Raw genomic sequence first — 27,775 nt, 5'->3', positions numbered from 1 at the left:
GTGGCAAAGTATGTTTCACTGTAGTCTTCAGTCTGATGATCATTTGCCAGACAGCTCCTTGGAATGGAAATAGGCTATAACTAGAAGAGGATGTGTAAGAAATACATAAGTGGGCAAAGGCATTCCATTTTCCTTCCATTCCAGCTTTAGCTGTGGTTGATCCCACCTTACAGACCCATTGTATATGGTAAGCACATAGATAGGGGATCTCAGGAAATCCTGACTACCTTCTTTTTCTTTTTCCTTTCCTTTCCTTTCCTTTCCTTTCCTTTCCTTTCCTTTCCTTTCCTTTCCTTTCCTTTCCTTTCCTTTCCTTTCCTTTCCTTTCCTTTCCTTTCCTTTTTTTTTAACTGTGGCCTTCCATTTGGTGTAGTCTAAGAAGATCTGAAACTTGAGGTTTATTTGGGATTTTTATTTGTTTTTAGGAGTGTTTATTTTTTTTTTAAATGCACTTCTGATAAATATATGAGAGAAAGGTAACTGATAACCTTTTTTATCAGAGAACTGCTAATCCTCTTGCTCAAACTGAATCATGACCTAAATTTCTTTTTACACTCATCAACTGAGTACTCTGTCTTTAGAGGACATGTACATCAGATGTTCATTATGCATTCATCTTCCTGCCCTAGCTGAGTAGGGACAGAATTCAGAACACTGCCACCCACCCCCTGAGTACCCAGCACATTTTGGGGAGGGATAAATGATGATGCAGGAGCTGAATATCCAAATACTTTGCTCCTCTTCTCCCTTCTGCATGCCTTTTGGCTATGGTACAGATTGCTAATTCCATCCTTTTCCAGTGGGTGTGTAGGGGGAAAAAATGAAGTAAAATTCAAATCAAACAGATTTTTTATATTTATGAATCCCAATGGATCTTAATGAATTAAAAAATTGAAGTTATTTAAAATTTTAGATTAAAAATGAGTGGTTTTCATTACCTATTCTATTAAAGAATGCTCACTTGTATCGTTCATGTAGAATTATATTGATCTTTAAAGGTTATTGATATTTTCTGATCTGAATCTTTTTCCTAGTAACTGCATGTTTGTTTACTGGTCTTTGGCCAGAAGTGAGTCAGTCCATCTCCCTCTGCTGTATAGTCTAAAGTACTCAGATGTTGCTTTCTGGGTCTTAATACCTCAGGTATTTTTTTAATGGATTGAAGCTATATTTCAAAGTGTCTTAGTAATTTGGCAGCTAGGAGATTAGCTAAGAAGCAAAGAAGGGAAAGCTGATTGTCGTGTTAAAGCAGAAGACGGAGTTTGAGGGTCCTCTGGACTTGAGGTTCTGGAAAAAAAATTGGTGGGAACAATTGTCTTAAAACCTCTCTCTCCTACTTGTTAGGTCTTCATCCTTATTACCACGACTGAGAACCATCATTTGGTAATCAGTTCACGCATGGCATAGGGAAGAGGACTGAGTTTAGAACTTCTGGCTCTCCAATTCACCATCAGTGTGATCTTACACAAATCACTTTCATCAATAAGCATTTATTAAACTCCTACTATGTGCCAGTCACTGTGCTAGGCATGAGGACTATGAAGAGAAATGTTAAATAGTTACTCAAGAAACTTGCATTCTAATGTTGGATGCACATATACACACATATACAAAACACATATTAAGTAGATATGAGGTCACCTTAAGGAAGATGGCACCAGCCAATGGAGGCCACCAGGAAAAGTCTATTATAGAAAATGATCTTTCAGTTGAGTCTTGAGAGAAACTAGGGGTTCTAAGAGATGGAGATGAAGTGGAGAGAGCACTCTAGGCTGGTTGGATAACCATTGCAGTGGCAATGGTTTGTAGGTAGGGAATGGAATTGTATAGGCAAGGAACAGCAAAAAGGCTAGTATGACTGGATTGTACAGTGCTTAGAGGGAAAGAGTGTTTAATGAGCTTGGAACAGTGGGATGGGATCAGAGTATGAAGAAACTTACATGCCAAACAGTAGAATTTATATTCGATGCTTCAGGTCACGAGAAGTCATGAGGATTTATTGAGTGTATCTGGGAGGGGAGGATGATGCAGTCAGACCATCACTTTAGGAATAAGAATTGTAGTGTAGGGGCTTGAGGTAGGGGGACTAATTAGGAAGCGATTGCAATAGTTCAAGAGTGAGGCTATAAGGGCCTAAACTGAGGTGCTGCCTGTGTGAGTGAAGAGGGGACCTATTGGAGCAATATTGAAGAGATAGAACTTGTAAGACAAGACAACAGATTGGATGTGTAGAGTGAGGGAGAGTGAGAAGTTGAAGATGGTACTGTGGTTGCGAACCTCTGTGACTAAAAAGATGGTAGCTGTCTTCAAGCTCAATAGGGCAGTTCTCAGGGCCTTGGTTTTCTTCTTAATAAAATGAGGAGGTTGTACTGTATGATCTCTGGATCATAGGATTTGGAGCAACTCTAACATGCTGTGATTCTGCATAAACTGGACATATGTTGAACAAGCTTTAGCTCTAAAGATGAATAAAATTTATCTCAAAGTAGGATAAAAGTTTTTGTTCCATGTTTCAAAAGTTAATTTGGTGATATAAATATTTTGATTCTTGATGTATATTTGGCAAGTCCATAATGACCTTTCATCTCAGTGGGGCAGGGGCAAAGCGGAGGTGTTGTAAGATAACTACCATCCCTAAGTGTTAGCAACAGACTGGTTTTCTTTTCTTTTACAGAACAATCCTTTTATTAAGGGGATTTGTTCTGTGAAGTTTGAATTCAGTCAAAGAGCCACACCTAAGGACCTAGAGGGCTACATGAGGTCTGGAGACCCAAAGGTTCCCCTCTCATGTAGATAATTGAAAATTTATTTGTGTATCTTCAGAATAGAGTCTGATTCCTGCTTAGGTCCTTGTCATTCCACACCCCCCTCTTCATTTTGTGGCACAGCTGTAAAATGAAGATTTTATTGTTCAGTATTTCAATCCCTTCATGACTCGTTTTGGGGTTTTCTTGGCAAAGAAACTGGGGTAGCTTGCCATTTCCTTCTCCAGTAGATTAAAGTCAACAGAGGTTTAGTGACTTCCCCAGGGTTACACAGCTAATAAGTGTCTGAGACTGGATTTGAACTGTCTTTCTAACTGTAAGCTCAGTGCTCTATCCACTGAGCCACCTAGCTGCTTGAAAGGCAAACTGAGTTTAAGTGACTTCCCTAAGGTCACACAGCTGGTAAGTGTCTGAGGTTGGATTTGAATTTGAGTCTTCCTGACTCTGCCCAGAACTCTATCCATTGAGTCATCCAGCTGCCTCCAAATTAGAGATCTATCCAAGTGAAATAGGCTAACTCCAAAGGTAAAATGCATCCCTAGAGATCTTTAAGCAAAGATTTGAGCTATGTGGTAGAAGAAATTCTTCTTCATGTATGAGTTGGAATAGCTGGCTTTTGAAGTCCCTTCCAACTCTGATTCTGTGATATGCTTGCAAATTGCTGAAGAATATTGTGGACATTTCTTTTTCATTATATTAGTTTTCTTATGTCATCTTCTAATTTTCATTCTAGTTCTTTAACTGATTTCTTTCACAAGTTCCATCTATTCCCTCCATATAAAAATGAGAGTCTAGTTCAGTTTAGTTCAGTTACATTCATTATTATTTCCATGATACATCATGTGATCAGCATTGTACAGGTGCTGTGAGGGTACAATTCTTGCATGTTTTACTTGCTCTATTAATGCTGTGATATGGGCACACTCTGACCTATGCCATCCATTCCACCTTTTCATTCTTATGCAGGTTTTGTCCATGTCATAAATCCTTCCTAGAGCAACTACCCAACACACTAGGGCCCTTTCTCTGGAGGTCTTTTAGGGTATTACATGAAGACAATGAGCACAGAGGTTATTCATCTGTTACTTCATTTTCATGCAGTGACTGGCTCACCTCTTTTTCTATGTCTACATAACTTTCATTATATCTTTTGCCCTACATCTGACATCCAAATCATTGTTGATAATGAGCTGTAATCTACTGACACCTTTCATATCTCTTTCCTTTGACTTTTTGGTCATCTCCAATTTTAATTCTTCTGATATTGTGGTATTCCACTATTCACTGTCATGTTACATCACTGAGAAATATTACCATAGAAAAGATGAGCTTTTGTGACAAGGAGAAACTTGAGATTGTCAAGAACATCATGTAGTTTACCCAATAAATTTTAGGGGGTATTTATGTAGCATTTTATAGCTTTGCAGTGCCCTAAAGGACCTGTCTTGTTTGGCTGGCTAGTTTTTCCTGAAAATGGAGGGAAGCTGTTCCCAAGACTTGATTGGTCCAGAAGATTTAGGCTTGAGCTGTTGATATGGCTTCCTGGTTACCAAGGATATTAAAAGACCAATCTATGGGGAATCAGTGCCCTTCAGACCTGACAGATGTTCCACTGCTGTGTGCGTCAACATGCTTTCTGACCAGATGTATTTCCATACGGAGATAAGGTGGGAGGTTGTGTCCATCTGGACAAGCTGTGTATCCTTTTCCATACCATGGCAAAGTAAATTTCCTTTTGTTAACTGTCTATGATAGATGGTCATTTTGTTTCAGTCCCAAACTTCAACCCCTGGATTGGCTGAGTTGGTGCTGGGCCACACTATCGAGGATTATGGCTTTAGATCCTGTGTCTTTATAGCTAAGACTTACATGATGATTTTACTATGTTCTACACATGAAATATGCTCATAGACTCATTCTGGTATTCATGCACACAGGTTTCTTAGGTCATAGACATCTCACATTATGTTCAAATGCTAAAGGCATATTATATCCTAAGGATCATGGCTCGATAGCTGTATGGGACAAATGAAGAAACTGAAATCCAGGGAAGTTAAGTGACCTTGCAAATACCATGTGGGTAGTATGGGTTATCAGAGGTAGGATTTTACTGAGATTTTTTGTTTTCAGAGTTGATGCTTTTTCCACTCTCTCACTTGACCAGGTAGCAAGACCTTTTTTAGCTCTATAATTCTCTATTGATCTTTCAGTGAGGAAAAAATGGATTGTAAAAGATGTCCTTCATGTGCAGAAAAATGGATATCTAAGTAAATGGCCTAATGGATAATGTTTTTCTGCTTTGAAAATATAAAAGTTCTGGCCCCATCTTTAGTCAGTCAGCCACAATTGTGTGTCATTCATCTGCTAGATTTAATGGCAAAAGAATTGGCAGAACACACTGATGGATTAGTAGGAGGGAAGGAGTAAAAACAAAACAACTAAGGTTCTGGGATGAGAACTGTAAAAATAATTTTCCGTATGAACTGTATGGCTTGTATCAGATCAAAAATAATCAATGAAATCATAGGTCATTGCAAAGAAAAAAGTCCAACAAAACTTATAGCTTCAGTACTATACTTCTCAGTGTCTGAATCAGCATCATCTATGTCCTACCCCCTTCATTAGTAACTAAAGAATGATTCTCCCACCAGCTTAGTAGAGAATATATTAAGACAATATTTTCCGAGTTGATTTGGTCACAGAACATGTGGGGCTTGAATTATAATGAACGAACCTATATATGCTTGTCAGGGGATTCTGAGGGGGTGGGTTATAGAGTGTTTGTATGCCTCTTCTGTATTGGATCAGACACTGTGGTGATCCTGGATGGAAAATCTTGTTATTGCTATAAAGCCTTCCTAAGAATACTTTAGACTACAATTCTTAAACCATGTTCTCCTCCATCTTGGGTTTAAAAGAAGGAGATACCTTACTCTAGGAGAAGCTAACACAACATTTTCTTTTGCTGGCTTAAGCTGGCTTTTTATTAGAGAGATGTCTAGATGTGCCAGATACACTCATTTTCAGGATTCATTCTTAAATTTTTGTTTAGTAGCTTTTACATAATTTATATTATTAGTGACTTGTACTGCACTGAGAAAAGACTGTGTTTAGCCATCTTTGTTACCCTTAAGGAACTAGTACAAATAATAAACACCCAGTTCCAGACTTAAAATTTTAAATGGTTATTATGACATAATAAAAGAAGAAATGAAAAATATAACTTGGGAGAATGAGGAAATTAAGACTGTTTTCATACCACTAAGTTCCCATAAAAGTATATTTGATACATAAATAATTTCTTATTTAATATTTTGGGAAGGAAATATCAGAATTTTCTCATAGAAATCCTATGAACTCTGTATGTAATATGAGTTCCAAAGAAAACTATTAGGAAATGATATGGCAGAGAATTGGGAGAAGCTTTTTTGTTTTTATTTTTCTTCACTCTTTGTGTTACTAGGATTTTTGGTGATGCAAAAACAGAGTCCGTCATAGACTAAGAATCTTTCAATATGCAGAAACTTTTAGGAATTTTTTGCAGTTTGATAACATTATTACATTTTCACATATATACATATAAATACACACACATACAGTAAATTACCTTTTGTGACCCCATTCATTCATCCAACTAACAAACATTCATTTAATGTCTGCTATGTGCAAAGGATTATGCCAAACTCTGGGACAGATACAAAGGCTATATCAAAAGATCCTTCATTTCATGGAGCAAATCATCTAGGGGATGATAAGACATAAACATAGACAACAAAAATAATGGTTTCCAAAGAACTTAGATACACTATCTTCTTTAATCATCACAACAGCTATGGTAGGTAGGTTCTATAGGTATTATAGTAGCTTCATATTTTTATATTTTACATATTTATGTATCATATATTTATGTACAATATATATTTATAATCTAATATATATTATAGATTTATATGTGTATATGTATATTGTGGTAAATGTATATATATATGTATGTATATATATGGTAGTAATTTTGTATAGAAGAAGAGGTTGAAGCTTAGAACCTAAGGGATATAACCATGATCACACTACTATTGTTAGATTTTTTTAATGTATTTATTTTGTGTTATCCCTGTTAAATTGTTGTGAAATTGCATTGCTACCAATTACCTCAGATACTTGACACTCACTAGCTATGTGACCTTGGGCAAGTCACTTAATCCCACTTGCCTCATCCTGGGCCATCTCCAGTCATCCTGATGAATATCTGGTCACTGGATTCAGGTGGCTCTGGAGGAGAAGTGAGGCTGGTGACCTGCACAACCCTCCCTCACTCAAAACAAAGTCAAGTGCAAGCCATGTCATTATTTCTCTGATGTCATGGTCTTCTTTAGCAGTGAAGGATGAACACACACACACACACACACACACACACACACACTATTGTTAGAAGTAAGATTTTTTAAAACATACACACACACGTAAAATTTGCATCTAATGGTAGTCATCTCTAAGGTGGAGGGGAGAGAAAAAATGAAAAAAAGAACTTTTATTATGTGACTGATACCTTCATTACATATTTATTATGAATATATTATAACTTTATTATATATTTAGTAAAAGGAATAACGAGCTGTACATAATAGATTTACAGTTTCATGTGCAATCATCTTTCCAAATTACACTATGTTATGAGAATGTTTGTTTTATTCCATAAATTAAAAATTAAATAAGTAAAATTTTAAGAAAAAAAATGAGATTTGAACCCAATTCTCTCCTGAGTCCAGGTTCAGCATTTTTTTTCAGAAATCATGAATTAAACAGCAAGAAACCTGGATTCTACTCCTGGCTCTATCCTTGTCTGGCCTTAGACATATTTCTGAATTGAAGGTGTGCTATTCAAACTCAGGCCTTTCCTGATTCAACAGGAAAATTATTACATTAGTTCATTAGCAAGATACAAAACAAAATGCTTGTGATGTCTGTAGGGAAACCTGTAACCAACAAAGGGGTTAAGGATGCTGCATGGAGAAGGTTGTATATTGATTAAGTTTTAGGGGATGGATAGAAGTTAAATGGCTGAGAAAAGAGATTAAGATTGTGCTCTGACAATATAATCATGAAGTTTGTGTGTGTATGCACACATTATATATGTGTGTATATATACATTATATATGTATGTATACACATATACATGCACACACATATATACACATCCTTATTGCAAATTTGTAAGGTAGGTAATGCCAGTTGCTTCCATTTTTAAAGATAATAAAACTGAGACACAGAGGTATGATACTTACTGATTGCTTCACCACTAGGGAGTCAAAGCTAGGATCTAAGTCCAGGTTTCTTGATTTCTGGTCATCTATTCTTATGTGGTGACTGAAATATTTAAGAGTATAAAAAATTGGAGAGATATTAAGAGTTATAAGAATGTTTACTCAATAAAAAACACATTTTTTTTCATGCCAACTGTTATGAAAGTTAAATATAAAACTTGGAGTAAAACAGTTATTTTCTCTAGTAACTTTCAAATATCTACAGTGGGTTAAAAAATTCCAAATTAGCATGACAACCAACAATACTTCCCATGACATTATGTTTGCATGAGTAAGAACATGAAGAAGAAGGTAATAGTAGTGTTTGTGAGCTAGATTTACAGCAGCTCATTTTTATACAGTTCTATATAGAGTTATATATAGTTCAAATAATCACCATTCAGTAGAGTTTCTGTATCCATTGCATTCAAATATAATATGCTTTCTTGAATACAGAACATTTAGAATTGCTAATTTTATATCTTTTTTTTAACATACAGAGGCCTATAGAAATCACTTCTAACACCTATCTTTTCTCCCCTGATAGGCTAATTCAAAGGACTTCTGAAAAGAAGTATTAAACCTTCCATAGGGCAGTCTTCTAATCAGCTGCTGCCCAGGGATGGACCCATTTATGGCCTGAAAAGAAAAGAATGTGTAGATGAGAGTAGCATAGAATCTTCAGTTGTCAAGATTCATGATTTCATCGGAGGATTCTCTTGTTGGAAGGTGCCTACCACAGATGCATCATGGCTACTTCCTCAAGAATGCTATCAAGATCTCCTAGAGACATTGCCAATGTAATGCAAAGACTCCAAGGTAAGTGCCAGAGGCCAAGTCTGTTTTGATTTACTGACATTTAGAAACATATTAATTTCTCCTATTAGTCTTATTTTAAAATGTGTATGTATTTAAAATGTGCATGTATTTATTTTCTCTTTTGTGAAACTGGAACAGCAAGTGATAGAAGAGTCCTAGAAATCTCTAGTAATAAAGATATCAGACGTGTTCGTGATGACTTAAAATCAATACAGGCCATTTCCTCAGCTCTCTTCCTTTTATTTAGCAAATATCCTGCCTACCCTAGGAGCAAAATGAGATAGACGCTGTTTGTGTTTTGTTTTGTTTTTTTTTGCCAGAAATGTATGTCTTTTATTAGAGAGATTTTCATGTGAATTCACATTCTTCAGGCGAGAACCCTGGGTTATTGCTGTATAAATGACAACTCTGTCCTTCAGAGACTGAGAAGCAGAACTGGAAGAATAGGCCAGTAAGAAGCAATGTGAATGGCAGTTAGTTCACTAGGGGCTGTGTCATAGAAATAATGAGTCTGGGAGTGAGTCAGCTTAGCATAATACTATCCTAGAGGATATGGGGATTGCTCATCTTAGCTTTTGCTTATATATTACTTCAGGGGAAAAACAAACAAACAACAGCAGCCATGCTGGCTTATTAATGTATCATGTATGTATTTGTCCACCTGTGGGGATGTGAAAGTTTGATGTCTCCATTGTCACTGGTTTCTAAATCCGGAAACCATTGCTATTCAGGGTCAATTTAAGGAAGGTCGTGTTCTACCTGGCCCAGATACTAAGACTGTTATGTCCAGGTGAAGTAAAAAAAGATATTGTTTTCTTTTTGAAAGGAGCTTCAGATTTTCTGATAAATTGGCTTTTTGAGTCCTTGTATTATAAACTACTGGATTACTGGATTTCATTAAATTACAGGATTCATTGGGGGCAGCTAGGTTGTACAATGGATGGAATGTCTAGGCAGGGTTTGGGAAGACCTGAATTCAAATACAGCCTTGTACATTTATTAACTGTGTGCCCCTAGGCGAGTCACTTCACCACTGTTTGCCTCAGCTTCCTCATTTAGAAAATGGGGAGAGTAATAGTACCTACCTCTCAGAGTTTATGAGACTCAAAGGAGATTGCAATTATAAAGCATTTAGCACAGACGTGCTCTATAAATGCTAACTTTGTTAATATTGGGTAGTTAGGTAGGCCAGCGGATAGAGAGCTGGGTCTGGAGTCTGGAAGACCTGAGTTCAAATCCAGCCTCAGATGCTTACTAGCTGTGTGCCCCTGGGCAGATCACTTAACCCTGTTTGCCTTAGCTTCTTTATTGGTAAAATGAGCCAGAGAAGGAAATGACAAACCACTCTAGTGTCTTTGTCAGGAAAACCTCAAATGGGGGCACAAAGAAACTGAAACAACTGAACATTTATTATTATTATTGTTATTGCTGTCAATCATCGTTTGACAGTCAATTGATAATTGTCTCCAGTGGCAGGCATAGCTCACTTCCAGTTATCTGGACAACCTTAACTTTCAAAAGACTGAAATTCACACCTAAGCTCATGGAGAGAAGTCTGTATGAGGTGAGGAGGTAGTGTTATGTAGTGGAGAGAATACTAGATTGGAAGGAAGAAAGCCTAGGTTTGATTCCCATTTCCAATATTTAGGAACCAACTCCCTCATCCTCTCCACATCTCAGCTTCTATGCTTGTAAAATGGAGATAATGATATTTTCCAACTCTCATAGGGTTGTTTTGAAGGAATTATTTTGTAAACTCAAAACTATATAAGTGTGAGTTATTAGGAAGTGGGAGTATTGTCTGAATACTCTATTGTAGTAATTCTCAGAGATTATGTTGTTGCATATTAATATGCTGGCAAATTTTATTCAAAGTGCCACAGAATTTTGGATGACATGTTATTGCCTATTTATACGTATGCAGGAATCTCAAATTATCTCAGATCTTGAACCCATAGAGAACTCAACCAAAATGGTTGCTTTTATTGAAGGGAAACTGCACATATATGATTCCTGCCATTAGAATTCCTAAGATAAAATAATTATTTACTTGTTTTGCTTTATTCTTATCAATGAATTATTGTTATATTATTAATTATTCTTGCTAATGATTAATCTTATTCCTAAGATTTAATTGATTAATTAATTCCTAAGATTACAGAGAATTTTTAGAGCTGAAAGAGGCCATCTAGTTAAATTAGCTCATTTTACAAATGAAAATAGCTTGAAATAAATAAACAAACAAATGAAAATAGTTTGGTGCGAAGCAATGCTAGAAATGAATATGGAGGTATAATTAAAAGTGAGAGAGGAACAATGCTGGTAAATGTTGATAGTATCAATGCAAGTCTGGTCAAGTGAAGGTTGGGTATATTCACTAATGGTTATTTACTAATATATCCAAAGTACATTCATTGCTCTTTTATCTATGAGCGTTATTATTATTTTCCCTCAGTGACTAGGTGATGGTAATTCAAAACGGATGAGGGGTATGGAGACTGAAAATCTTGGGGAGCAGTGAGGATTCAAACCATGTGCCCCCCCTTACCTGTTAAATATTATCATTGCCGCTGGACCTAAGGTTAAATTATGATATTTATTCAAGTACATATGAAGGCAGTAAATTTACTTTGCTTTCACATGTCATTTATAATATTGTGCTATATGAATCCACAGTATTTTGCTGCTGGAGAACACAAAGATTTCATTTGAGAATTTCCTCCCTTTTCTAGCATAAGAATCATTTATAACATGCAAAAAAAAAAAAAAAGTTCAGTATTAAATTCTAAAAAGAATCCATAGTGTTAAAGGAAAACAAATAATTCTTGGTGCTAGTCCCATAGCATTAAATCCCAATCTTGATGACCTACCTCCTACATAGATTAGTGATAGGCACAAATATCTTTTGTAGGGACCATTTTGCTAGGCACAAGCCTGTGAAAAGGGCAGCAGAGTGAAATGCATAATTGCTATAATTATTCAGATAAGTCAAATAAAATTATTGAGGATGAATCATATTCTTCTCTCCTGAGTAATCTAGAGTGGTAGTTTATAACACCCAAACCCATCAGTTCTTTGCTTGTACATAGGTCTCAAAGAGAAGGCTTTTTTTGCTTTGGTTTGTTTTACTTTTAAATCTCAATGATCACTTTATACAACAGCATTTTTGAGTTACTAAAGTAGAAAACAGCTTTGTCTAATGTAATTTAGCCTTTCTGTCACTCACTTGGTAATATTCATTGCTATTGAGTTTGGATATCTCTGTTTAAACTCTGCTTCTAGTGCTAAGAAGTGAAAAAATTACTTCCATTGGGCATCATGATTTAGTGTCTGCAGTAGCAGTAGCTCAGTATTTCACCTTTGCCAAGATTTGTTGTAGTTTGAACGTAGTCTTTGAGACTGAGATCCTGAATTATGGATGAGCATTCAGTCTGCAGTGCAGATTCTCATTAGTCCTTAGGAAGAATGATTGTCTCAGTCACCCAAGTCTATTATAATCTCTCTATAAAAGCACAGAGATGGAAAACAGGCCTATATAATAATACCTAGACTTCAGCTGCAGCTAACTAGGATATAAACTCTGACTATGAAGTAATAGGATAGGTTCTTCAGGTGAGACTTGTACGATCAATTTTATGGATAGCCCCTGTTAGTATCTTTTCTTCCCTGTTATGTTTTAAGCTTATTGACGGTAGGGCTCATGTCTAGTATGTCTTTGAGTCTCTCTTATTTCACCTATCAGGCACTCAATGAATAATAGTTGAAATAATTTTAGGAATTTAAGTTAATTTCTTTACTTGAAGTCAATTCTCTAAATTCCTTGGGACTTTGTAAATTAATGAATCATTACTGGTTAATTTAAGATTAATACAACTAAATATCTGGAAATACATGGTAAAATATAAGAAACAATTCACAATTAGAAGTTGTAATTCACATTAGGGTTGAGTTTAATAGAGAAGAGTTGTTAACTAAAATACTATGACGTTCATGTTGGTAAGTGCAACATTGATCGTGTACCATTTCCTCGCAGAGGATGACCCATAAGAAAACTAAAAGAAAAAGCAGTTTGTCTTTTTTTTTTCCACAAGATCAGAGGGTTTTTTTTTTATCCTTGATAATACGTGAATGGCCTTTTGAAAATTTTTGAATAGGCCATCTTAAAGTGCTATTGGTTATAAGACAATTTTTCAGGAATTTTTAGGAATTAATTACTCTACTAAAGTGAATCACAGATTGGCTAGTCAAGATTGAAAGCAAAATAAAATAAATATTTTAGAACTTTTGATGATTGTTTAGGTTTTATTTTCTTCTAGACACATCATAAGAAAGGACAGCCTACCATATTATGAGAAATGCATCCTTACAGCCACATAAGAGATCAAGAATTTGACTATATATCTCTCCAACTTTCTGGCTACCTCTTAATGGACTGCAAAATGATATTACATAATCCATGTATTGTATCTACAGTGAAATTTCTATTTTCTTTGCTAGCTCTTGTTCTGTTGGCTGAGAATCTGTTCTCTGGTAATTCCTCTGTTGAAATGAGATGAAGAACTTGATGTAAAACCATTACTATTGCTTGGAACTAACTGTATGTAGAACTCTCTTAGTCATAGTTCCTAAATTAGGGAAAGTGAAATAAAATTAGGCTGGCCAAAAAAAAGAGAGGGAAAAGAAGATAACCAGTTTAGGAGAAGGTGAATCATTATGGCTGGTTTATATCTCTTACTCTTCTTTAACCTCACCTCTTTATTCTTGCATTTGGGTGTATTTCTAAACCAATGCATTTCAGGTAGTTGCAGAGTCTACCTCTTACCCATCCCCCTCTGCTGAAGTGTACGTTTTATGGTTGTTGCCTTAACCCTTTATGCATGTATTTCCCTTACCCCAACTCCTACACTATTTTATTTTCTTAATAGACTGCTATTATATCTATGCCCCATCTTTGTACCCTCTTATCCATTCTATAAGCTGGCCTGCTCTTGTCAAGTAGATTCATTTAAAGTATTGCTTCAGTTTTTGGTACTTCTGTTCTCAAAGTCTGATGGTTCCTGGATAAAATCCAAACTCTTTACTTTGACATTCAAGGCTTTTTGTAGCCTAATCCAAGCATCCTTCCCTGTGTGTGTTCTTTGCTTTAATTAAGCTGAATATTTCCTTAAATGTTTTTTTTTTAATATTCTTGTCTCCACACCTTTATTCAAATGATTCTTTCTACCTGAAATTCCTTCTTTGACCTGTTTATCAAAGCTCTACCCTTTCCTAAATCCTTGCAGAATTTTGTTTATATTGCACCTAGAGCAGTTTTGTGTGGTGTTTTGTTTTGACTTATATACACATATTATTCCTACTAAACTTTAAACTTTTTGAGTTCAATAACTATATCCTACTCATTTCCATATTCCTGAGAGTGCCTGACTCTGTACCTTATACAAACAAGCTATGGGATAATATTTTATTACTTACTTCATTAATATATAAATCATGCATTGCATGTTGATTTATCTATTCTGTTTCTACAGAAAGTAGTATTTTTATTCAGAACTTAACATTTTGAGATATTTAAATGCAGAGAGCTTAAAAATTACTCCCAGCTATGGAATTAAACTAAATGATTCTCAGTAGCCCCTCATTTTTATTTTGCAGAGGACATTTTTGTGAAATGTGTGTAAAATTTGCAGATGGATTGCTTTGGGAAAGCACTCTAGGGATATAACTTTTAAAAATTGCTTCAGCTCTTTTGGGTGTCAACATAGGCAACAAAGACATAATGAAAAGATTACTCCGCAAGCTGCATGTGGGTGGAGTTGCAAGGGCTGAAAAGTAGTGATCTGAGTGTGTTACTCCTTTTTGATCTTGATATAACATTTCTCTGGATAGAATTTGATTTCCTATGTGCCACGCTCTCTGAAGTTTCTTTTTATCTCCACTGTGGGTTACATGAGTCATCACATACTAAAAATACATCTATTTGATTTGTTTACAATTTACTCATTGCCCCATCTTCTCTGATCCTGAGAATTTGCTGACTAAGAGGAAAAACAACCACCACCAAATTTAGTATATGATGGTATAAATTGTCTGTTGAATTACACACACACAAACACAAACTTTATACATCATTTTAGGAAAAGCAAGATTTTTTTCCCCTTTTTTTTGGAGGGGAAGTTGGAGTGGAGTGGGGAAATAGGGATCCTTAGTTATCCCTATAGTTTAGTATAGTTCCTCTGGTTATTGAGCTATTCATTTCATATTGCCTGAGTAAAAACCATTTCACTCATTTATTTATTAAGCATTCAAATGCATATTCATGCATATTGATAGATGAACAGGATTATAGTGTCACTATGCCTCAGCTCTGTACTCTTAGACAACTTGAGTTACATGGACTGATTTGAGACCTTGAATAGGCATAATACCAGAAATGCACACAGATGTAAGCTTTCCATACCAGTTTGGACAGACTGAAATTCTATCAAAATAATTCAGGAAAACTTAATGAGTGTGTCTGGTAGCTACAAATTTATTGCTTAAGTTGTCCACTTAAATGGGGAGTAAATCGGGGATTAGTGGAGAACTGAGAGAATCATAAAGTGTCGTTTCTTCTGTCCACAACTCAACAAAGTTGATTGGCTGTGTGCTGTGGAAGCAGAGAAGTAAAATTTAGATAATTATCTCCTCCACGTTGCCTGGATTCAGTCAACATTTTTTAAAGCCATGACCACTCCATACAGCTGCCAAAGTTGTTTTCCTAAAGCTCACGTCTCACCATGTCATGCCCCTCAGTGTCTATGTGGTAAGATGCAAAGGCTTCCTATTTCTTCAGATATAAGTGCCTCCCTTTTACATTTAAAACTCTTCACAATCTGACTGCTTCTTACTTTTCCATCATTCATATATACTACTCTATGGTCTAGTCACATTGGTCCCCTTAGCTCATCCTGAAACTATCTTCAGTGTCTGGAGCCTCCTTGCCCTAGAGTAGCCTACCAACTCCATGTCCCACTCACCTTGGAATATCCTTCCCAAAGGCCCATCCTCTTTCTCCCACTGAAGCCTCCATTTTGTGGAGGAGCTGAATCTGTCCTGCCTTCATTCTCCTCTTAGTCCTGCTTTTTATTTCCTTTGGATTTCAATTCCATGACTTCTCCCTTCTCCTGCTTTTAGCCCCCTTTCCTGTGTTTTCCCTAATAAGAATATAAGCCCTTTGAGGGTGGGGGACTGTCTTTCTTTTTTGCTTTTATTTGTGTTCTTGATTCTTGGCATAGTTCTAGGCACATAGTAAATACTTAGTGTTTTCTGGTTTCCTTCCTTCCTTCCTCCCTCCCTTCCTTCCTTCCTTCCTTCCTTCCTTCCTTCCTTCCTTCCTTCCTTCCTTCCTTCCTTCCATAAGAATAAGAATACCTGTAGCTTTTGTCCCATTTCCCCAAATTTTCCCCTCGATAAATCACAGTCTCTTATTTCTCTAGTTCCTCTATAGCTCATCACTCACTTATTTAGCCTGGAGGACACAGAAGAGGTGGGTACAGTTGTTCCTTTGTATCAGTTTATTTTAAAATGAAGTAAAACTTAGTATTCAGGTAAGATGATGGATTTCCATTACAAAAGGGAGCATTTAACTAACTGTTAATTAGACATAAAAATTCATTTAATCAATAAATTACTTAGAACAAAACTGAAAGTATCCATATATAGCTTTCAGAACTAGCTTATGAATAAATGTCAGTTTTTCCATAATATAGTGGCATAGGTGAATAATGAATTTGAGTTTTGTTTCTATTAAGATAATTATGAAAAAAGCATAGAAGAAGATATAACCTGATATGCTTCATTGGATCAGTAAAGGTCTATATTGGAGAAAGTTTTGCACTGAATGCTGTGGTCTGATGAGTATTTTTAGAATGGTTCATACAATAATTTTAGCAGAGAACTTTAAAAAATTCATTGCTCAGAATACTTTTTTAGAATTTAGAAACAAACAAATCCTTCCTTTACTGATACTGATCTTCCAAGTTTGGTAAATACTGCTGTACCTCACTTTTTTCTCCTTTGAAAAATATACAGATGTACTCAGATTCAGAGCTGAGAGGGACCTTAAAGGGTTATCTAGTGAAAAAGTGACCCCTTAGTGGCTCTTTAGTCCAACTCATATCTGAACCAGAATCCTCTCAACAATATTCCTGGCAAATGGTCATCCAGCATCTTAATTACATGATGGGGAACTTGCCATGTCCAGAAGAAGCTTATTATTCTTTTGAAAGCTCTAGTTATTAGAAATGTTTTTGCTTGTTTGTTTTCCTTATAGGAAGCTAAAACCTGGTTCTCTGAAAGCTTTACCTTTTGGACCTTAAAGAACAAGATGTGTTTCACCCATGTGGCAACACTTCAAATCTTTAAAGACAACTATCATAACCCTTCTAAATCTTCTATTCTCCAGGCTAAATATGATGCCTCTTTTAATGTGGCATAAAATCCCATTAGCTCTTTTGACTATGTCACAAGGATGACTCATATTTATTGCAGTCCACCAAAATCCTCAGATCATTTTTTGCACAAACTTTGCCTAGGATTTTGCTTTTATATTCATTAAATTCTATCTTCTTTGACTTGATCCATTATTGTAACCTGTTGAGATTATTGTGGATCTCACTCTGTCATCTAAACCCTTGATTTTACAGATGAGTAAACTGAGGCTCAGGGATGTATAGGATTTATTCAAGGTCATACAACTAGTAAGTTTAAGAGCCAGAATTTAATACCAGATTTTTTGACTCATGATTGTCTTTGATTTATTTGCTCGTTCCTCCAACCAGCTCACAGGTGGTATCCCCTTTACAATATTCCTGGCAATTAGTCATCCAGCTTCTTGAAATAATTCTGTGAAGAGGAACTCACCATGTCCAGAGGCAGCCTGGTTTTTTTTTTGCTCTTATTATTGGAGATTTTTTTGTTATCCATACATTTCTTTGAACATTTATATCATTTAATATTTGATTATATGATTGACTGGTCTTTTAATTTCTAGAAGCATTCTAGAGCCTGCGTATGAGCTTTTTTCTTCTTCTTCATCCTCCTTTTCTTTTTCTTCCTTATTTCATTTCTTCTTCCTTCTTCTCTTCTCCTCCTTTCTTGTGCATTTTCCTCTTCTATTCCTCCCCTTCTTCCTCCTTTTCCCCTCTATTACTATTATTTTTTCTATTTGTTTATATAATTAGTTGTAATATATTTTCATAGCTGTGATCAGTGTTTGCTGGATGAGGAGGTTGGCAGGTTTGCCTGCAGAGTGAGCTCTTTATCTGAATATATATACACATACATGTATATGTACTTATACATGTATGTGTATATATATATATATATACATACACATACATACATATTCCTGTCAAGTTTTCACTTTGCTGTATCATTCTGGCTGAAATTCCAAGAATCTGAGTACCATTTGAGTTCATAGAAGCTTAGAATTGGAAGAGATAACCTTAGAGATGATCTTGTTCAAACCTCAGCTGAAAGATGAATGCCCTCTGCAAGATGCCTGAGAAGTCAGCCACTCCCTAATTGAAGACTTCCAGTAACTCCGAAACAGACTACCTACTGAGGCAAAGAACTGATGCAAAGTGCAGTAAAGGGAACCCACCAATGGAAATGGAAAAGAGCAACTGCAGAATGATAGAAACAATGTTAATATGCCTTTCCATACATCTCAGCATTCATCATATGTTTCTTACTGCATGGTACTTTTCCTCTGGGCAACTAGATGGTGCAGTGGCTAGAGCACTAGTGCTGGAGTCAGGAGGACCTGAGTTCAAATCCCACCTCAGACACTTGACACTCACTAGCTGTGTGATCTTGGGCAAGTCACTAACCCCAACTGCCTCATCCTGGGTCATCTTTAGTCATCCTGATGAATATCTGGTCACTGGATTCAGATGGCTCTGGAGGAGAAGTGAGGCTGGTGACCTGCACAGCCCTCCCTCACTCAAAACAAAGTCAAGTGCAAGTCAGGTCACTATTTCTCTGATGACATGGTCTTCTTTGGCAACAAAGGGCGAACACACACACTTTTGTTCTATATCATACCTCAAAATTTATTGGGCTATTCCCTAATTGACTCACAGTAGTTTTTGTGTTGTTGGTTTTTTTAATAAATACTTCAGGAATAATTCAAGGGCCATTCATCATCTAACTGAATGATTTCCTAGGTGTTGAGATTTTCAGTGTTGAGGGAATGAGAGGTTTTAATTATAGAGGAAAGAAGTAGGTCATTTGGAATACTTTGATATGTAGTTCATACCAGGTAGTTTGCCTTTTTTTTTTTTTTTTTTTGACAGGACCAGGGTGGTGTGAGGTCATTAGGGAATAGAAGCACATCCCTGGGAAAGGGTATAGAAACTTTCTTTTTTTTTACTTTTTTAACCTTTCTGCTCTCATTCCTTTCTTTTTCCTTTCCTTATCCTTTATCCTTTCCTTATCATTCTCTCCCCTCCTTTTCCTTCTACTGCCATTGCTGAACCCTGGGTGAGAGAATTTAGAGATCGAGATCAAATACAATCTCTGTCAATAAAGAAAGTTCCTTTCTGGGATCTCCCTACAGTGATTAAATCATGACTTCAGTAGGGGAAAAAAGATACAAGTTGATTTTGATGGGAAGCCTCTAGGAAATGATGTTGGAGCACCAAAGTCATAGGGAGTAGGAAGATATGACATTAAAACTAAGGTTTGGAAGAAAAACTGGGGATTCCAAGAGACAGAGTGAGTTTAGGGATGTCTGATTGCTTGGTAGGTATCTTGAAGAGGTGAATGCATGCTTTGAACCAGAGTTTGGACAGTGTGGCATGGAGGAAATCAGAAGACATGTGTTTAGATTTTAACTCTAACACTTACTATATCTGACCTGGAGCAAGTCACTCATGCTCCTGGGGTCTCATTTTGCTCATCTGTAAAATGAGGGATTGGCCTGGATGACTTTTAGGGTCTCTTCTAGTTCTAAATCTATGATGCTCTTGTAGCATCCCTTCTGATGTAATTCCTTAACTTCCACTGGCTTTGGTGAGCAGAGGTTGACTGATTATTTCTCCTTTCAAGGTTCTCTTATCTCAGGTTAACGCTGAGAGAGTGATGGTTTCTCTTACTTTGTCATGAGCTCCTGTTAGCATAATTTCCATTAATCTTCGTCAACTAGATTTCAATTAGCTTTTATAAAAGGTATATTTGTAAAACCTACATAGTAGGAATAGTTAGTCAAATATGCCTCCAAGAATCTAGATGCACCCTACCCCAATATATAAGGGTCCGTGGGAAAGTATGTTCTAACTATCTATATTTGTGAACAAATGGTAAATCACAGTTACTAAAAGTCTTTGCTTGAGTCTGTAGGTGACATTGTTTTGGCGGGGAGATAAGGGGTTATATTCCTTTAAGTAGCTTCCTCTGGTGAAACCATTTGTCTATGTCCATATTTGTGTTTGTCTTCAGTGTTTGCCTCTTTCTATTCCCTGTTGGATATGTTGTCTCTTACTGGTCCGTGACATGGTCAGTGTGGCAGTGGAGGTGTGAGTGAGGGTGATTGGGTAGTGGGCATCAGTCCCACCTAGATTACTCCTCTTTCTTTCTCCTTGCTATCCTTTGGTATAGGCATAAGATTCTGTCTCCTCAATGCACTCCTGAGCCTGGGGTGCTCCAGTCCTAGGCTTTACCTCTTTGGATTGGCTAAAATTATTCTAGCTATTTAAATCCCCCAGAAGCATGATTAATATTTTGGTTAGCCAGTTAGCTCTTTGTTTCTGGTTTTGACCCAATAAAATATATTTACACAAAAACCATTAAACCATATTAATGTTTGTTTACACTTTTAAAATTTCAGCATGATCTTTACTGACTATGTTGCATTAATTGATGTGACAATATGGAACCAAATTCTCACATCAATTAATGTCACATAGTCCAGAGAGGTATAATGATTTGCCTGAGGTAATATAATCAGGAAATAGTAGAAGCGAGATGTGAACCCCCACAAAAATTAATATGACTCTTATTATTGGTACTATTTCATGCTTAAACTCTATTTGAGGTCTGGTTTCAGAACTGTACTGTTTATATCATCTTGACTATAAGAAAAATGTTTTTCACATTCCAAATAATTAGCTTACAAAATCATTTTTGGAACACAGTCACTGCTTAAATTGGAGGCTGCCTATATATAATGTTTTATGAAAGGGAAATTAAACATATACACACACAATTTAATTAAGTACATGTGTATATGTGCATGTGTGTGTATGTATACCAGAATTTAACCGAAAAATTCAAGTCTCATTAAATTAAGTTGAAGGCTAAAATCGCTCTGAACCTTCATATTTCTTGTTTTGTTGATTTGTTTTTCCTGTGTCATGTAATTAGTCATACTGCAATCTGTTTGTAGCAGATGAGTTGCATGGCACATAAAATTCTGAAGTGAAGTTTTACACATCTGACATTTATTATTAGTAATTAACATACCCAAAAGTCCATCAAATATATCGTTCTTGCTTTTCCTAATTAATACAGCATGGAGAGACCATATGAGCAGATATTACCAAACATGAAGGTTTTATAGGTATGAAAGAAAAATTTGATGATATCATACTATCATTTTATATACTTGTTTTTATGATTCTTCTTTAGGTACATATTTATTGCAAATTAGATACTTAAGTAACACTAATGAGCTTTAATCACAATATATCTATAGGATATATTTAGAAAAATCAAATGGCCTTTTTTACACAGCCTACAGTTGCTGAGAGTTTTATCAAACTACACAATCGCATTTATCTTCTATGATGTGCATTTGTAAATCTGTTACAGCTAATTGTCTTAGCTTATATTTTGTGATGAAGCTGCTTATTTTAATAATATGCATCAATTTCTGCTTGGAATTAGGTAGGAAAACAGCATCAACAGTAATAACAATCATAATATCTACAAATGCCTTACCTTTAATTTGATTTTGTTTTTGACTGAACCTGTGATTTCAATAGTGGAGGGAGCTCATTTTGAGGAACTTCCTTTATCAATGCAGGTCAGCATTACATTTTTATATCAGTTTAAAAAAGAATTCCCTATTCTCTCTTTCTGTCCTTAGGATAACTCAAGTAAGATAGACAGACAGATAAATAGATGGATAGATAGGTATGACCTTATTATTACACCTTTGTAGGTGAAAAAACTGAGGCATAGGGAAGTTAAATGAATTACTTTGTCCTTATGAATGGCAGAATAGGTGCTTTGAACTTTAGTCAAAAGAAGGGGTTTCAAGTTCTATAGCTCTGATGTTTTCACACTAATTTTGTGATCTTAATTAAACCACTTAAGCTCCTGGAGCATCAGGCTCTTCATCTATAAGAAAGGGATACATGATATATGCCTTGTCTACCGAATGATGCTTATTGTACAACTTAAATGAGGTAACATGGATGAAACACTTTGACAATTATAAATCCCTGTATAAATGTAAAATATCATCAACATCATTGTCATCATGATACCATCAATACTTCATTCAAGGCAATTAATTATGAAAAGCCAGTTTAGATGCTTTTTAGATGCTTTAGATGTTTTTCAGTCTGTTGTAAATTGTGTACTTTACTATCACTGTATAAAATTCACACAACTTGAAGGGGCCTTTGAGATAACATTACCCAATTTCCTTTATAGACAAGGAAAGTGAGTCCTTGAGAAATTGTGTCAAATAGGTAGTAAGTAGCCAAGCTGAGGTTCAAACCAATGTCTTCTGATTTCAGAATCAATTATGCTATGTTACCACATGCTTTAACAAACAGAGGCATGTTCAATCCAGAATGACAGATAATTGATAAATTGATAAATTGATAAATTGATAAATTATCAGCATTTACATGTGGCTTTGGATTGTATCTTTGTCCATCTATTTGAATATGTGTATATGTGTCAAATGTACTAAGGATACATTTTAAACAAAATAATAAGACTGTGCTGACTAAAATGTTTTAGGAGATAAGAAATTCTATTTCCCTATTTTCCAATATGTACTGTCGTACTCTATCCTGTAAATAGACTGTTGTCAGAGGTTTATATTTTTAAACTCCCCTGGAAACTGGAGGAGTGTTTGTGGCTATGTGTGGGTTTTAAGGTATTCTTTTTGCATGCAAATTGCAAAGGGGATTAAGAGGACAACCAAAATTTTTCACACATAAACAAAGGTAATTAATATCTCCTAACTCCATGTATGTCCACTAGTTGTTCATCATGCCTTGAATGCTTTCCCTCCTTACCTCTACCTCCCAATTTCCTCAGCTTCTTTCAAGTCTCATCTATCGTTCTTACCTTTTCTAAGAAGGCTTTTCTACTCCTCCTTAATTCTAGTACCATCCCTTTGAATATATCTCTAATTTATATATACCTTGTATATATGTCATTAATAATAATAATTATTACTAATAATAGCTAAAATTTTTATGGGGTCTGATATGTACCAGGAATTGTACTAAGCACTACAAATATTATCTCAATTAACCTTCAGAACAACCCTGGGAGGTAGGTGCTATGATCATCACCATTTTATAGATAAGGAAACTGAGGCAAACAGAGGTTAAATGACTTGACCAAGGTCATCCAAGCCACAATTGAGAATGGAATTGAATCCAACTCTTTCTGTCTTCCGGCCTGATACTGTGCTGCTTAGTTATTTGCATATTGTCTTCTTCATTAGAATATGCACTCCTTGAAAGCAGGGATTGTTTTTACCTCTCTTTGTTGTAACAGTAAGCACCTCAACATACACAGGGGTATCTGCTATCACAGATTCTTAGATCTGCATTCATAAAAGGAAAGGCAACTTTTGAGGGATTAACACAACCATCCAATCAAACACATGTATCGTTCCTTTAATCAAGTACATATATCATTCACCTAGTTCAAGGGAGTCAGCACCCTGAACTTCAAAGAAAATACAGAGAACTCAAAGATCAACAGACATGACTTCCTCTGCCTGAATTCAACAGACAGGTCCTACTGTCTGAACATAGTTCCCAGAGAGGGAAGCACATGTGGGTTTTCAAAGCCAGGGGGCTCTTTAAGTGGCTTTCCAGAGTCCTGGTCTGGCCAAACAAATACTTCCAGTCAGTAAGCCCCAAAGTGAAACCTCAACTCAGAGTATTTATACCTTTTATAGAACCAGAGGGCATCACCACCCTTGAGAACCAGTGCCTAATTAACAAAAGTTGTGCTCCTTCCTACAAATCTTTCCTAATCAAACTCCCCTTAATGAGCAGGCCCATTAATGGGTGGGGAAGATCTTTAATTACATTAAAATAATTGACAGTATAAATATAAATACTGTTTCTAGTTAAAGAAACTCTTGTTTCTGTACATTACTCCTTGTAAAGACTCTTGATTGATAAAGGCAAGATTCCATCAAAGGCATTTGATTATACTAAAATAAAAATAGCAAAAGATTCTATTTAGCTTGCCGTCACATTTGTGTAACCAGTGTTTAGCACAGTACCCAGCACATAATCAGCACTTTATAACTGCTGTTAACTAATTAAGAATTAAGGAAATATTAAGAGTTAAAAATATTGAAATATCCCAAAATATTATTTTTTTGAAAATGAAGGAAGAATGTTGTTCCTTACTCATTTGTTCTCATGTTTCTTAACATATGGCTCAATGTCTGTAGCAATTTTGTCATTTTTCTTTATTTCTTGGTTTATAGTAATAGCTTGTTTATTTTATTCTGAAAAGTCATGTTTCTAGAGCTTAGAGGTTGAGGTTAGTTGAAGCTTCTTAAGATTATTATGAAAAACTTTTTGGAGAATAATCTCAAATATAAAAATCCATAGCTGTGCCAATGAGTCTGATACAAAAGGCTCAATCATATTAGAGATCTATAAAACTACAAATATATCATCTTGGGCAAGTCACTTAACCTCAACCAGCCTCATTTCATTCACTTGGACTTTTACTAGCTCCCTCACAGGATTGTCTGAGAAAATTACTTTTTATAGAGTAAAACTCCAATTACATATCAACTAAACATAATTTTCACCTTGTATTTGTTAAATCCATATTTCTTGGTAGATTTACTAAGGAACATATTTTATTCACTACTGATAATTAAGCAGTATCTAAATAGGCAAAATAATGGGATAATAACAAAATTATATGACAAATTTTGAGAATATAATAGAACTTAATTTTATGAAGTGAGATCTCATTAATGCCTTCCAATGACATAGATCACAACACATCCATGCCTTCTTATTCTGTGTGATTCTTATTTGTGTCCTTTCATAAAAATTTTCGTGGAAGATTTTTAACTGTATACTATATATTTTGCTTTGCTATTTTTTCCCTTTAACATTTTGTAGATATCAATGCTGTTCATGGCCTGTAATTTGCTCTTGGTACTTAACTTCTCTCACTCATTTTCTCAGCCCATATTTCCTTGGTGATTTTTCTTAATCTCTTCTTGCATGTAATTACTAATAGGCTGTATCCACCTTAAAATTCACTACATGTTGCTACATTACCTCCTAGCTCTCCTGCGATTCTAATTCTTTAGAAGTTATGATGTTACATAAACTGAATTATTCAGACTAAAAATACATGGATCTTCAATAGTAAAGCCCCCCCCTCACCCTTTTGCCTTAATTACTTGGATAATTGCTTCATGTCTTCATTTTGTTTGGGTGCATGGAATAAATTATATACTTATTCTGTGATTAGTAGGTAGAGAGGTAAGATACGGTTATTCCACAAGAGTCTCAAATTCAATATGTACAAAAACATTCAATATCTTTTTCCCCAAACCCACCCTCTTCTGACTTTCCCTCTAACTTTAGAGAGGGCTTCTTAACAAAGGGTTTGAAAACTCATTAAACATTTTTATTGCCAGCTGTATTTCAATATAATTGGTTTCCTTTTTACTCCAATGCATTTTATTTTATGCATTAAATAACATTATTTTGAGAAGAATTACATAATACAAAAGGGAAGACCAAATTCTTTATGTTTTTCCCCTATATTAGAGGTCACTCCTATCCTTCCAGTTATCCAGGTTTGCAGATTTGGAGTCTTTCTTGACTCTTGACTCCTTCTTTTCCTCCATATTCAATCAGTTGCCAAGCATTGTTCATTCTATCTCTCTTCACATTGCCTCTACCCTAATTCTCATCATCTCTTGTGTAGACTGTTGTAATAACTTGCCAATTAGCTCATTGCCTCCAAGTCTTCCCCTCTCCAATCCAGGATCCACCCAGCTACAGAAATGATATTTCTAAAGTCCAAGTCTGATATTATTTCTCCCATACTCAGGAAGTTCTAAGGGTTCCTTGTGGTCTCTAAGTTTAAATACAAACATTTTGGGAGTACAAAACCTTTTTCTGCTCTTTCTAGAATTATTACATATTACTCTCCTTCCCTCAGTGTGGAACATTGAATAAGCGGACCTATATGCTGTGCTTCAACCAAGACATCCCCATCTTGGGGAATGTCCCCAAGACATTCCATGCCTGGAATGCACTCCCTCCTTACCTCCACCTTTTAGAATCAGTCAGTGTCATATCTTAACTAATCTCCCCAGTTAGGGCCTCCTCCAATTACCTTGTAAATTCATATGAGATAATCTTTGTAAAAGGCACTTAGCAAGGTAAATAAGTACTCTATACATGTTTATTTCTTCCTCTTCCTCTTCTTTTAAATAGTAGTTTGGGAGAGCTTTAGAACATCTGATTGTCAGTCAAAGCATCTTTCATTAAAAATGAAGTCCTACTTTCAATATAAAACTAAAATTATTTCCATTTTTTAAAAAAAGTATTTCTGGAAAGCTATATATTAAGTTTTACCCTCATTGACTCAGTTATTAATACCTCAGAAATGAGGCTTGTTATGGAAATATTGACTCATCCTTTAAGTGCAATCTTGAACTGCTACAATTCATTTCTTCTTGAAAAGATTGTTCCTGTGTTGACATCAGTGTTGATTTTTATACATTCAAAGAGCTTCTAATGAACATCATATTATTGATGGGAATATTATAATCTAGCTTTGCATTTCAGTTATAAACATTTTTGGTAGGAGTTAGGTACCAGTTGGATTTTGTTTCGGATTTTGTGGAATATAGTTATAATAAGCAATAATTATATTAATAGCTTATATTGACTTAGCACATTAAGGTTTCCATTGAGCTTTGTAACTATTATTTGACTGGATAGTCTCAACATTCCTGAGAAGTGTTTCATGTGTATTTGCGTAGAGTGTACCATCATAAGGAAACTCTTTCCTCCAATTCAAATCAGTAGCTAGTAGTCTTAAAGAGCTGTCTGAGGATATGAGAGGTGAAGTAACTTATTTAGGATCACAGAGACATTGTCTGTCAGAGATCAGATCTGAACCCAGGTCATTCTGCTCCTGTGTCATCACTTTTTATATTTCATAAGACCATGTTACCTCAGGGCAGTTATTATTATCCCCATTTTACGGGGAAACTGATGCTCAGATAGATTATGTGATTTTCCCAAAAACCTGTTCAAATGACAAAAAGGTAATTCTATTTGTTCCTACATTGCTGGTAAGTAACAGTAATTAAAAATAAAACAAATTGATTTGACATTCATAAAAATACTCAGTAAATTGTATTTTATAAGATTTATCCAGGTCCGTCTCCTACCCTGTCCTGGGGAAGTACCTATAGGAGTATTAGGGGAGTAGCCACCCACAGCTGGAGCTCATATTAACTGTATGTGCTTAGGCCTTTATGCATGAGTCCGCATATCTGTGTATATGCATATGAACCTACATGTACATACTTGTGTGTGTATGAACCACATCCTGTCTTTTTATAAACAACAAAGTTCTAAAACAGAA

At 35.6% G+C, this 27,775-nt stretch overlaps 1 protein-coding gene across 1 annotated transcript in view; it reads left to right on the top strand.

Moving 5' to 3' along the window:
- SYNE1 (spectrin repeat containing nuclear envelope protein 1) overlaps window positions 1-27,775 on the top strand; it is a 537,113-nt gene that overhangs the window by 2,303 nt on the left and 507,035 nt on the right. Inside the window, exon 2 of the mRNA XM_072643728.1 lies at window positions 8,613-8,884. Coding sequence (XP_072499829.1) covers window positions 8,815-8,884 — 70 coding nt within the window. The 5' untranslated portion in view covers window positions 8,613-8,814. The remainder of the gene's footprint in view (window positions 1-8,612; window positions 8,885-27,775) is intronic.

This window comes from Notamacropus eugenii, chromosome 2 (assembly GCF_028372415.1).
Source record: "Notamacropus eugenii isolate mMacEug1 chromosome 2, mMacEug1.pri_v2, whole genome shotgun sequence".
Classification (NCBI taxonomy): Eukaryota; Metazoa; Chordata; class Mammalia; order Diprotodontia; family Macropodidae; genus Notamacropus; species Notamacropus eugenii.
This window is presented reverse-complemented; position numbering and strand designations above follow the sequence as displayed.